Source organism: Erythrolamprus reginae, chromosome 2, assembly GCF_031021105.1.
Source record: "Erythrolamprus reginae isolate rEryReg1 chromosome 2, rEryReg1.hap1, whole genome shotgun sequence".
Lineage (NCBI taxonomy): Eukaryota > Metazoa > Chordata > Lepidosauria > Squamata > Dipsadidae > Erythrolamprus > Erythrolamprus reginae.
Genome location: NC_091951.1, coordinates 192956122 through 192970379, shown reverse-complemented (window position 1 = coordinate 192970379; position 14258 = coordinate 192956122). Strand labels below are relative to the sequence as shown.

Below are 14258 nucleotides of genomic sequence, written 5' to 3'. Positions count from 1 at the left end.
GCCCCTCTCAGTAGACTCGGGGTGGCTCACAACAGTAATAACACAATATATAACAAATCTAATGATTAAAAGTAACATACACACTTTTATCTTTTATTGTAGCTTATCTTAATGTTTTAGTTCATCTTCATTTCATTTTACTGTGGCTGATGCCTATTATTTCATGATGAAAATAATAATAATAATAATAATAATATTAATAATAACAACAACAACAACAAAAATAATAATAACAACAATAATTTATTAGACTTGCATGTCGCCTCTCTTCGAAGACTCAATACTGTATTTATTTATTTATTTATTTATTTATTTTTTGATTTGATTTGATTTGATTTGATTTAATTTTAATGCCGCCCTTCTCCTTAGACTCAGGGCGGCTTACAACATGTTAGCAATAGCACTTTTTAACAGTGCCAGAATATTGCCCCCACAATCTGGGTCCTCATTTTACCCACCTCAGAAGGATGGAAGGCTGAGTCAACCTTGAGCCGGTGATGAGATTTGAACCGCTGACCTTCAGATCTACAGTCAGCTTCAGTGGCCTGCAGTACAGCACTCTACCTGCTACGCCACCCCGGCTCAACTTACTATTCAATAAACTATACCGTATCATACTTCAATAGGTTCTACCTCATTGCCTGGCATTTATTGGCATTTCTGAAGTTTTGTCTAGACCAGGGGTGGGGAACTATAGACCCTTTACGACTTGTGGACTTCAACTCCCATAATTGATGAGCCAGTCATGCTGGCTCAAGAATTCTGGGAGTTGAAGTCCACAGGATATAAAAGGGCCATAGTTCCCCACCCCTGGTCTAGACTTAAGGAACAAAATAGGCTAGTCAGCAGTGAATCAGTTTGGGTTTCTCATTTTCCTGTCCAGAATAACCAGACGTGTGTCAGACTGTAAGAGATGTCATTAGTTCCCTTTTAAAAAAAATCTTGGCTCAGCTGTTGTTTTTCCTCTTCTCAAGATGGGACTTCACTAGCATCTTTTTCTTTTCAATGGCACAAGTGTCAGCTCTGGAAAACATACAACCTTATTTTACTGTTCTTTATGCCAGAAAGCAACTTCCTTTCACAGGACGTAAACAAGCTGTTGTTTTTCATTTGGATTCATTGTGAGGGTCAAGGTACTCACCTCACGGCTAAAGGGCAGCCATGTTGGCGAGGGGCTATCTATCCAATCATTCCTTTGAGCTGAACATGCAGCCGAAAGCAGCCAACAATTGCAAAATTATGTCTGTTCTATTTGGCTTTTAGTAAAGAAAGGAAAATGTGTGGGATGGTCCAAGGGTCATCCTCAGTTAGATTAACTGCTATGTTGAAGAGTTCTGTATGATCTCAAAAATAGCAAATTCTAGGGAGGATGTGACTTCGGTCTCTGTTCTCCCCCAATGAATCTGCCATGTTTAGCCCTTAAGCCTCCAGGCTTGTTATTCCCTCTATCAAACTTGCACAACCTGGTACCCCTCAGGTATCCTGGGACTCTCGCTTCCAGCAAAGTTTCACTGGGAAGTTTGAAGTGAGCAAATGTCTTCTTACTATCAAATTTTCACCGGGACTTTGCAGTCCCAGTGATCCTGCGAGGCTATCGGCAAATACACCAGGCAGCATGGTATGATAGAGTTGGCATTACATTTTTTAAAAAAACAATAAATAAGAAAATAATGACAGCTTTTGCCTCCCACAGCTAATGCCCCATACTCCTGTTGAGAAAGTAAGGACTTTGTTCTTCCATGTTTGGGCCAAGTTGCTGTGGTTATTCCTGTGCATGACAAGTTGGCAATTTTTATTTCTTGTTTCACTCTAATTTTTTAGCCCCCAATTGATTGTACAGTAGTTGGATTGTATTTTGCAGCTTTTAGTTTTGGTTATATTGATGAAGTTGCATTTGTCTTACTTATTTGGCTCGGAGAATTATATCCTTCTCATAGTCAGTTTGATTGAAGCAGTGCAAATTGTATTCTATAAATGTTGCAAAAAGTTTTATCTTTGGTTGGGAAAAATAATATTTATTTATTTATTTATTTATTTATTCATTTATTCATTCATTCATTCATTCATTCATTCATTCATTTATTCATTTGTCCAATGCACAAATACATAGGAAGAAAAATAGACATGTAGTAATATATATAAGGGTAAAAGTGAACTTAGAGGAGAGGATATATGAAAGAAAGAAAATATATATGATAAGTGAGAGAAAGGAAAGACAATGGGAGAGGGGACGAGAGGTACACCAGTGTATATTTATGTATAGTATATATACATAAATATACCAGTGTATATTTATGTATAATTATGTACAGTATAGTCAATTAAAATAAATATTAGAAATCAAAAGGAAAGAGGATCGGTCAAAAGTGGAACAAAAGAGATGCCTTTGTAAGATCTATGTATGATACAATGTATATAATAATAGTAATGATGGTAACATAGAAATATCACAAAAGGAAATAAGAAACAGGATTGTCACACATTGTCCAATGTTTTTAAATGTCTGTTAATGTATACATTGAAATAGAGAAAACTTTTTAACATTAAAAAAGCAGTGCAAATTCTAATTTCAACATTTTTATTAGTTTATCAAAATATAAATATAAAATACAAAGAAAAAATAAAATAAGGGCAAAATAAGGGAGGAAAGGGGGAAGGGGAAAAGTGTAGGGTAGAAGGGAAAAAGATATAGAAAAACAGAAACAGCTCCCTTTTTAAATGTCAAAGGGATTTTCTTGTACACACAAGGCACAGGTGAAAAGCAATCCAATTGCTCACCCAATAACTGGGAAATTGAGTCCAATTCTAAAGTCCAGAGAGTCCACACACAAAATCCTGAACAGCAAAAAACCACGATCTTGACGAAACAATGAATCAGATAAACTGCCATGAGGCTAAAACATCAGGTTATACTTTTATCTGTAGCACTAATTACAGCAGCCCCACCCAGCCACAGGTGGCCTCATTTTCTCTTGTAATAATCCTTCAGTTGTTGTCTCCTATGCATCACTCTACGCATGCGTGGATGTGTCATTAATTCTTGTTCAGAATCCAGGGATGATACAGATGATTGATCTCCTCCTGGGCTGTCTGCCAAACTCCCCTCATCCCTGTCACTCACGCTTCCTTGGTCAGAGGAGACAGATTCTACTGGAAGCAAAACAGGCCTGCGACATGTGGATGTCTCCCCCACATCCACCTGCACATTCCTTGGGGCAGGAGCTGGGCCAGAGCTACCCACAACAACCTCAAAGAAAACTTTCTAGTTTTTAGCTTTATATTCACTTTAAGAATTTTCTGTGTTAAGATATGAATCCAATACTTCTTTGTTTTGTTGCATGTTCATTGCAGATGATAAAAAATTCCTTCTTTACATTTCAAACACTCATTTGAAATACCTTTATACATTCTTGAGGCAATGTAACTTCTGCAAATAAACAAACAAACCTATAAGCACTAAAATGCATGCCCATTCTGTATTTGTTATAAATAGCGATAGCACTTGTTGTGGTTGGCTCTGGCCCAGCTGCTGCCCCAAGGAATGTGGAGGTGGAGGAAACATCCACATGCCACAGGCCTCTTTTGCTCCCGATAGAATCTGCCGACGAAGGCTCCTCTGACGAAGGAAGCGTGAGTAGCAGGGAAGAGGGGAGTTTGGCAGACAGCCCAGGAGGAGATCAATCATCCTTATCATCCCCGGATTCTGAACAAGAACGTATGACGGACCCACGCATGCGTAGAGTGATGCATAGGAGAGAACAACTGAAGGATTATTACAGGAGATAAGTGAGGCCACCTGTGGTTGGGTGGGGCTGATATAATTAGTGCTACAGATAAAAAGAGCAGCGTGCTCTTTTTAGCCTTGTGGAAGTTTATCTGATTCATAGTTTCGTCAAGATCGTGGTTTTGCTGTTTCCCTGTTCAAGACTGTGTGTGTGGATTCTCTGGACTTTGGAATTGGACTCAATTTCCCAGTTACTGGGTGAGAAATTGGATTGCATTTAACCTGTGCCTTGTTTGTACCAGAAAATCCCTTTGACATTTAAAAAGGGAGTTTTTTCTGCTTTTCTGTTGATAAAGACTTTTGGTTTTCCTTCTATCGTGTGGTGTGTATCTTTTTGGACTAATTACCCTGTAATTACGGGCAGTTGGGACATGGGGCAGAACAGCGCTTAGACTTCATAGTGCTTTTACAGCCATCTCTATAAGTAGTTTATAGAGTCAGCCTATTGCCCTCAACAATCTGGGTCCTCATTTTACCCACCTAGGAAGGATGGAAGGCTGAGCCAACTTTCGAGCCTGGTGAGATTTGAACTGCCAAACTGCAGCTCGCTTTCAGCTGAAGTAGCCTGCAGTGTTGCATTCTAAACCAAAGCACCACCTCAGCTCCAACTGTATAAAGAAGTTTACTTTTTGACTGGCAATTTGCATCGTCCAACTTCCACATTAAAGATTGGGAGGAGGGTATAATATGGGAGAGCACGGACTGGCAGGGTCATGCAGAATGGCCCCTAGAGCTTGCTAGCCACCATACAGTTGTGTTGACAACTTCATGAAGCTCCAGTCTGGGGTCCTTCCCTGTGGCAGAGCCTGTGGATATTTGCTTGTACAGCTGTGCTTGTAACTTGCATGGAAAAGATGAAAGCAATCAAAGGCTGTTCTTGGGAGAGGCTGGATGGGCTCAGTGTCCATCAGCAACCTCTGAAGATAGTTGCCACCCCTTCTGCTGGAATGTCTATGCTCAGCAAATAGAAAATTCCTAAGAGTGTTTGCTTAAAGCTTATATAAAAAGCCCTCCTGCCATTGTCAATGAGGATAAGGCAGAACAACTCTTTTCTAAACACCTGTGGCGATGGCCTAGGTTTAATAAACGTTTATTGTATGTAATTTCATTAGTGTCAAGTGAATGAAAGAGCAATTCTGCTGTCTGTTGCCAAAAAAATTCTGGGGGGAGTGATTTGTCCAGTTCTGATTTTTTGAACATTTTCTCTATATTTTTTTTAAATGTAGCTTTCTGTTTTTACAAGCCAACAGCAAAATCGATTTAGTATGGCTGTGTGCTTGTATACATTTAAGTTCATCCACTTTTTCTGCCAATTTGCTCACAGTGGCGTAGTTAATTTTGCCATCATCACCATTCACCACCAAGAGTAATCTCATCAGATAGACTAGGCTGAGACTGAGTGATTGACTCAGAGTCATTCAGCAAGTTTCCACGCTTAGTGGAGATTTAATCTAAGAGTATATTATTAAAATAATAATTATTAATAATAATTTATTAGACTTGTATGCCACCCCTCTCCGAATACTCATGAAATGAAATATACGTTTTGTTTCAGAGAGGAAAACAAACTAGCAGATTATGAAAGTTCTGCTGAGACATTTGGCAGAGATAAAACCTGGAGGCCTTTCCTCCAAGCTTTACGTCCAATATTGTCTAAATAAACTAAAGGGTTGGGAGGAAGCAACAGCTTTTTCCAATTTGAAATAGGCAGGATTTCAACATCAAGGTCACCACATTCTAAATCACTGAAGGTTTGGATTCAAAAGTATACCAATGAATTTAAAAAAAACACAACAACTTTACTGAGATGTATTGATCTCAACTCTGCTTGTGATTCAGTAGATAGGCCCTGGTCATTAGAGAAATGCAAGGAACAGATATTGAGATACATTGGCTCAGGCCAGTAATCAAACTCCTACTATGAAAGAGTTTTTTAAATTTTTCAGTATATTACCATGTGAAGAGTCCTCAATTTTGGCTCTCCCCCCACTTTTCCACATTTTTGATTGAGAATAACCACGTTTAAAGTGTTAGATAGGTGAGACTTTGCACTGACGGAACTTAGCAGAGGCCTGACTTTTTAAACAGGGAACTTTTATTCTGGCATTTTCAGCATCATTACAGCTCAGCTTAAATGGAACAGCAAACAGACTTCTGAAAGCTCCTTTTATAGTGTGGCTGTCAGACAGCCAACCAATCACAATGCTTTAACTTCCTGCTCGAAAGGCCTGTTGTGCTTAGCCAATCAGGCTTCAGCATCAGTCTTCCTGGCTGGTCATAAGTCAAGGACTTTGGGGTTGCAAATTGAGGACTTAACATAAACCATATAAGCAACAAATCCAACTGAGTGTCTATGGACATTTGCAGTCATCCAAGTCATGATTGTCCCCAAAGATACTCCCCCCCCCCCAAAAAAAGGCAACTGGATTTTGTTGATTTTTTTAAAATTTGAAAATGATTTATTTATTTTATTTATTTTATTTATTTTATTTTATTTTATTTTATTTATTTATTTATTTATTTATTTATTTATTTATTTATTTATTTATTTATTTATTTATTTATTTATTTATTTATTTATTTATTTATTTATTTATTTATTTATTTATTTATTTATTTATTTATTTATTTATTTGGTCATTCATTCATTCATTCATTCATTCATTCATTTATTAGATTTGTATGCCACCCCTCTCCGTAGACTTGGGGCGGCTAACAGCAATAATCAAAACAGCATATAACAAATCTAATATTTCAAATAGTTAAAAAACCCTTATTAAAAAACCAAACATACACACAAACATACCATGCATAAATTGTATAGGCCTGGGGGGGAAGGAATATCTCAATTCCCCCATGCCTGACGACAGAGGTGGGTTTTGCTTCTCATCCAAGAACTGAAGAAGCTTCTTGGATGAGAAATGAAACTTTTCCAAACAAACAAACAAACAAGAAAGTCCAGCTGCCTTTTGGGGGGGGGGGGAAGCACTTTGCTGAAATCCAGATGAGCTTCCATGGACCAAAACAATGAAAAAAACCATATTTCACTTCAGTATATGGACCACCCAGAGCCAATGATTTGGTATGTTTATGGTGATACTGCTTTTAGACATAAAGGCACTAGTTTTGATTTTAAATTTAATTTTTTTAATATGTCACTGATGTATTTACTATTTTAAAAAAATATAGGTTGCATATTTGATTGCATTCTTTTGACTTTTCTATATCCCTTCAGTCTTTTGTAAAAATCTGTGGAGACTTTTTGGCCAAGAACTGGGATAGAAATAAATTCTCTCACCCTATAAAGAGATGTACTCTAAGAGAAAGACATAACTGGAGCAAAGGGATCTAGCTTGGATGCATGTGAACAAAGTATTCCTGTTTGCAGCAAAAACCAGCTGAGTTGATTAGCTTATTCCAAGCGATGACATATGGCCTCTTTTGCCATTCCTCTCTAGAAGAGAGCAGTTTTTCAATTTAAAAAAGTCATTCAATGCATGCATGCTGGGCTTTATAAAAAATAGATAGAAAGAAAGCAGCTTATTTGAAGCATATACAAAACAAAACAAAAAGCTAAATTAGTGTTTGATTCATGGACTTGCATGTATGGCATTCTAAACAAGGACCCCAGCTTTGAAAATTAGGCATAATAAATCTTGTTCCTTGTGCATCTTCACAGGCCATAGGAAAGTGTGCTATGCTTGTAGAATTGCCTTTAACATCTTTCGGATGTTCATTCATTATGTTTTAACAATCATTGAGATAGGGCTTGATCTGTATTGAGGCTGGGAGGCATTCGCTTGATGAAGCTTGTAAAGGAGGAATGAAGTATCAGGAAATGTGTGAAGTTCTAGGGAACATATTTGAAAGTTTGCAGAAAGAGTACATGTTTCACTTGAAACCTCTGTACAAGCAGCTTCAATTATTGTGTGGTCAAATGTACGTACTTGACCACACTTGAGGAAATCTGCAAATAAAACAGAGTGTTTTTCATCCTTGGAAAGCTCTGTTTATTTGTGTGTTTCATTTAAGGGCATTTCAGATGATGACGACATAAGATTATTTCAGATGATGAAGTGCTTTCATCCTTAGCATCTTAAGTGCTGGGTATATAGGAGCTGCGGTGGCCCAGTGGTTGTAATATTGCAGGCAAACCTGCTCACAGATGTTTGATCCTGACCAACTCAGGATTGACTTAGCTTTCCCTCTTTCTGAGGTCTAAAGTGTGGATGCAGATTGTTGGGGCCAATGTGCTGGCATTGTAAACTGCTTAGAGCTGTGATGGCAAACCTATGACACGTGCCCCAAGTGGCATACAGAGCCATATCTGTAGTCACGCAAGGTCGAAAGGTCCAGAGCCTTTTTAGGAGGCCGGGAAGGGTGAAAATGGCCTTCTCCTGAGGCCCTGCGGAGGCCAGAAATGACCTGTTTTCTAACTTCTTTGAGGCCATTTCTGGCCTCCGGAGGGCCTCTGGGGGATGGGGGAAGGCCGTTTTTGCCCTCCCCAGACTCCTAGAAAGGCTCAAGCCTGGGGAGAACAAAAAAAATGGAACCTACGGTTTAACTGTAACTTGGCAAATGGACCATTTTCTGCCTCCGAATGGTCTCCGGATGGTGGGTAGGTGAGGAAGGGCATTTTCACCCTCCCTAGGCTCCTTTAAAGACTCTGAAGCCTGGAAAGAACGAAAAACGAATGTGCCATCGCGTATCAGGAGAGGGGGGCTCATGCGCGGGGGGGGGGGAGAATGGAATTTTGGGTGTGGGCACGCACAAGTGTGACTGCACCCCAACTCCCATTTAGCACACAAATAAAAAAGGTTCGCCAACACTGGCTTAGCGAGTGCTATAAATTTATTTATTTATTTGATTTATACACCAATTCATAGTGTAAAGCACTATGATGTGGCATATAAGTCTTAAGTGCTATTGCAATTGCTATAAAGAACAGCATCTAAGTTAGGGAACCCCAGCATCTAAGTCTGTGAACCAGCACCGGGCCTCAGTATGCCAGAAATTGGGCTATGCAAACTAGCAAAGCCCCATCCATGGGTTGCAGGCAGCATGGGAAACCATACCCACTCTGGTCTGCAGAAAAACCTCTCTTCACATTCCCAGTGCCCCAAAAGTCAGGGTCTTCTGATCTAAGTGACAGTCATAGAAGAGAGAAAGGAAAGCAAGCAAGCAAGCAAGCAAACAAACAAACAAACAAACAAACAAATACAACAACAGCAGCAGCAGAGTTGGAAGGGACCTTGGAGGTCTTCTAGTCCAACTGCCTGCTTAGGCAGGAAACCCTACATTACATCCGAGAGATGGAGATCTCTCAACAGTTTCAGGCATGCCAGTGGGGAGGTACTTAATTATACTGTATATGCTCCCCCCGCCCCCCCAATTTCATGCCCTCTAGAATTCCTAGCCAGGCTAACCACAGAAAAGCTTTGTATCCAATTATTGCACATCGCTATTTGTTAGCCAAAAATGCCACAGTCCAGTCTGCTACTATTTATTAATCTGAGTTAGGTAAGCTTATCTTATTGCTGTTTATTTGAACATGTTCTCAGTACATATCCTCCTCCTTTATGTTGCGATTTGAATGGTGTCATTATGTCACAAGCATCAATGTAGCTGGAAACTACTCTATGAGGCAGGTATTTCCCAGATAATTAAAAGGCCATTTAGCCAAGTAATCAGATAATGCTGAGATTGACTGGGAAGTTAAGTATACTTGTGTTGGCTTTCAGAATCTTCTTGAAAGCTGAAATTATAGCAATTGTTTGGACTTGAAGGCCTTGCATTTAGTAGCCTGTGGCTGTAATAGTATGTATTTAGTTTATTAATTTTTCTGTTTGGAGGCATCTTTGTCTATGAAACAGTACTCATGTAGTCGATTTTGGAGATAAAATATAGAAGGCTAAGAAAGAAAGAAAAAGTCCTACTAAACTTGAAGACTTGTAATTCAGTAGTAAAAGCAAGGCTTATTCAAAGGAAGATATAGCGGTCTTTCATTAGTGTCAGCTCCAGTAAAGCTCACATAAATAGGACATAAATGTTCCCATTTGCCTGACAAGTATATACTTTTGGCTGTTTTAGGAAGTTTGTCACACATGGATAATCTTGCCCGAGGGGGGCCTCCTTCAAATGCCCCTTTGGCTGATATTGAAGACTTTTTGACCTTAGTATTCTAGAAGAGAATCCATTGGGAAATCATAAACTCACTGCATTGCTCAAGAAGACACATTACTGAGGATGTTTCAAAATCAATATGTTCTTTCAAGCAGTATCTAAATAAGTTGTGTTGTGTATCCTACAAGTAGGACCTTTGCCTGAGAAATTCTAAAAGAGAATATGGAATCATCCCAATCCTGATGTTAGTAGGATGGAGTGTACCGATAATACAATGTTAATTTCAGGACTGTGATTGGGTCAAAATGAACGAGGAAAGGAATATCTAAACAAATGAAGAATTTTCATATATATTCCAACGCAGTGTTTCCCAATCTTGGCAACTTGAAGATATCTGGACTTCAACTCCCAGAATCCCCCAGCTAGCAAATGCTGGCCTGGGGAATTCTGGGAATTGAAGTCCAGACCTCTTCAAGTTGCCAAGATTGGAAAACACTGTTGTAACAGAAGAGGGCCAAATTGGAAAATATGGATAATCTGATAAAATATTAGCACTAACCGATATTAATTTTGTTGGAAAATCCAGAATGGCATAGAAAACAAGTGTTGGACTGATTATTTCAATGCCTGATTGATTAATCTTCATCAGCCAGAGGTGGTGAGCTGCTTAAAGACTGAGCCAATGTTGTATGTATCTATAGAACTTGTAGACCCCTGATTGGGTTAATATCCTGGTGATTTTCTTAAAAATTGTAACAAATGCAGATAAATCAGTAATACAAGAATTTACATAAAGACTCCATATCAAATATATAACATGGTTGCATTATTTTTGAATAAGAATGATTGAAATGAAAAATGATATGCAGTAGCTGAAATGTATGAACACAAACTGGCATAGCAATTGAATCTAAACTACTTTATGTGCTCCATAGAAGCTAGAATTTTCCCGAATACTGCATTGTACAATCAATATCTGTGCACAACAAGTCATCCATACAGCTGTGTTACTTGTGCATTCCTCTCGTTCTTGAGTCATCAGAAAAAATGTGCTGGCATAATTTGTGGTACCCTGGTAGCTGAACTCTTTCATTTGCCGTAATAATAAGACTTGTGGGTTTGTCCTTGCCTTACAGTTTTACTAGAGATAATTCAAGCATAGGAAATTTTTTGGCTTTGCTAGCTAGTTGGTCTTCTGGAAAACTGGTAGACATGTATCCAGAAGAGTCCAGCTAACAAACCAGAGATGGTGACTACAGAGTAATGCCAGGCAGAGATGCACGATGCATTACGAATGTTCCCTCTTGTTTCATTCCAGTTGTCTTCCACCTCACTATCCTCTTACTTGGACTGTCTTTGGATAGAGATTTACTAGTCTTTGAATCACTTAGTTAAGAACGGGGCTCTGATGTAACTGTTGTTAATTTCACTCCCGTTTCCAAATATTCAAGCTGGATAACAATGCTAATACCAAATATTTGTAATGTAGTCCTTCGGGAGTTGGGCGATATATAAGTACGACCAATAAAGAAGTAATCAGAAATATCTTATGGCGTGCACCACGGGTGTCAAGCTCGATCGCATCATGTGACGTATTGCAACATTTTTTGCCTTTATGCAGAGACGGGGTGGGAATGGCCTATATGTGACACATCCGGCCCATGGGCTACCAGTTTGACAGGCCTGGCATGCGCAAAATGATACAAGAAGAGGCAGAATGGCACTAGTTCCACCTCCAAAAATTAAGACAAGAGAAAATATGAACCCCGTATTAGGAGAAGCAATAGTAAACCTTTAATCCACTTAGATGAAACTCTTTTTTTCTAGTTTAATCAGCACCTTCTTAAAAAAAAAAGAGTTCACAGGTTTATTAGTTGTTGTTTGTTTAAAAGAAAAAAACATTAAATGAATCTGTTGTTCCTCCAAAATACCAGCTGTATCAATGCTTATAAGGAGCCCATGTAATGCCTGAAGAATGCATGAGCAAAGTAGAGGTCAGGCATTTTTACGAACACATATTTCTGCAAAAACCCAGGTCTCCTGTTTTCTCCACTAGCCCAAGCCAAATGGCCATGCTGGGCAGTGACCAGCAGCCAAAGGGGAGAGGTCATGGCAGCAGGAACCTTAACAATTCATACAGCTTGGCAGCATACTTTCTAAAAACAGTAAGGCGTGCTTGTGTTGTAATTAGCAGGACTTTTAAGATGAATCTGAAGAAGTTTTATAGTAGCTGAGGGGGAACCTTGGAGTTTCTTGTAGAACTTTTCTGGTTGTGAATATTAATGCAAGAGAGGAATGGATATACTGTATAATACTACTTGCCAAGGAGTTAAGTTTGCTGAAAAGCTGCAGTGTTTATTTCCTTCTATATCTCTTAACTGACATTACTATTATTTCTCCTCCATTTTTAGAGCTCCTGGCAAACTGTTCAACTATGGGCTGCCAATACCATTGTGTCCCAACTCTGAGCGGACCAACATGCTATTGTAACAGTTCCTCCCAGGTAGCTGAAGATGGGAAGAGTTGCAAAGGTAGGTGAAAAATGAGCAAATAGGCTACATTTACTGGGTTTCCTTAAACTTCATTCATAAACTCTCCCTCCTTCCTTCAAGGGTAAGAACAATCATAAATGGGTTGCTGTAATTTCTAAGATGCTTATTCAAAGATCCCCCCCCCATCGCAACCCATCTTGACAATGTGAGATGTAATTGACTTCTGTGGAAGAAATAATGGACTGAAGATGTTCCACAAAAAAGCAGAGCCAATGACCGTGGCAGAAATACACTGCTTCTTCAGTAATTCCTCTGGATAAGGAGAGAATTTCAGATTGCCCACAAGTGCTCCATACAGTTGCCTTTTGAGAAGAGAGGGTGAAATAGTCTCTATTGGGTTTAGAGCTCTCAAACCATAGTTGATGTGGTTTGAAAAGGCATTGAGTCCACACACTTCCTTTTCTAATCACTTTGGGTAATTGCTTGTTAACTGCTTGCAGCTTTTAGAAATCTTTAGGTCGATAGATTTTATAGCACCAGGTGAATTTTCTTCAATACTTAGCAAAATAAGATTTAACTATATTTAAAGTCTTATTTTTTTAAAAAAAATAAATAGCAAAAAAAATTGGGTTTAGAAAGTTATAAATGTTCTAAGAAGACAGATAATTTTGAAATAAGATTTTGGAATTCATTATAAATAATAATTTCCATGGGAAACTTTTGTTTTGAATCATTAAAAAAAGACATAACAAAATAAGACTTTAAAAGTAGAGAACCAGAAAGAATTAAAGAGTATAGTTTATAGGAGAAGATCTCTCAAAGTCAGCTTGCAAATACAGAATGAAAGAAAATGGAAGAAGAACCAAGATTTATCTGACAAGCATAAAACTGATTTGAAAGTGGATTTAAAAATGACAAGATCAAGAAAGAAAAATGAACAATAAAATTATCATTTTAAAAGTGATAATGATGGGCACCTTGAATTGCACATAGAAAGGAATGGGGAACCAGAATATTTATTTATTAATTCGACTTCTATGCCACCCAATCCCAATGGGACTCATATAACAAAAGCACAAGCAGTTCCACTATTGTTGTTGTTGTTGTTGTTGTTGTTGTTATTTGTTATTGTTATTTATTAGATTTGTATACCACTTGATAGTGCTTTACCATAATCTCTGGGTAGATTACAATGTCAGTGTTATCATCCCCATTTTACCTGCCTTCATTTTACAACCTTAGAAGGATGCTGAGTCAACCTTGAGCTGGTCAGAATTGAGCTCTTGGCTATGGGCACAGTCAGTCTGCAATACTGCATTCTAAACATTATACCACCATGGCTCTTACATTATACCGAGATATAACATGGGTGAGTGTACGAACGCCCAATATAACCCACGGCATTGAATTCTGAACGAGTTGTAACTTTCAAGGGGCCATCAAAGTCAGCCCTTGTAAAGGGCACTGCACTAATCTAGCTAGAACAGCGGTCTCCAACCTTGGCTACTTTAAGACTTGTGGACTTCAGCACCTAGAATTCCTCAGCCAGTCCACAAGTCTTAAAGTTGCCAAGGTTGGAGACCGCTGAACTAGAAGGTGAACAAGGCAAGAATAACCATGAGCAAGGTCTCCCAGTTCAAGGAAGGTCACAAATCTGTGCAAAGCCTCCACCAGCAACACAGCTGCCACCTGCTCCTTGAGCAGGAACACCAAATTGCACACCAGCTCAGCCAGGGGAGTGCAACCCCATGCATAGACAAGGATGACAAGTGGCTGTTGCTGTAGTGGAAATTGGAGCAAGGTGTATGTACCATGTTGATATTCTGCAGGAAAGGTTGGATATAAATGCAACAGGCAAA

General features: G+C 38.8%; 1 protein-coding gene across 3 annotated transcripts in view; it reads left to right on the top strand.

Moving 5' to 3' along the window:
- Positions 1–14258, top strand: part of LRP1 (LDL receptor related protein 1) — a 469165-nt gene that overhangs the window by 151103 nt on the left and 303804 nt on the right. For all 3 annotated transcript variants that reach the window (XM_070740967.1, XM_070740966.1, XM_070740968.1), the window contains one exon: positions 12319–12438. In XM_070740967.1, the coding sequence (XP_070597068.1) occupies positions 12319–12438 (120 nt within the window). The remainder of the gene's footprint in view (positions 1–12318; positions 12439–14258) is intronic.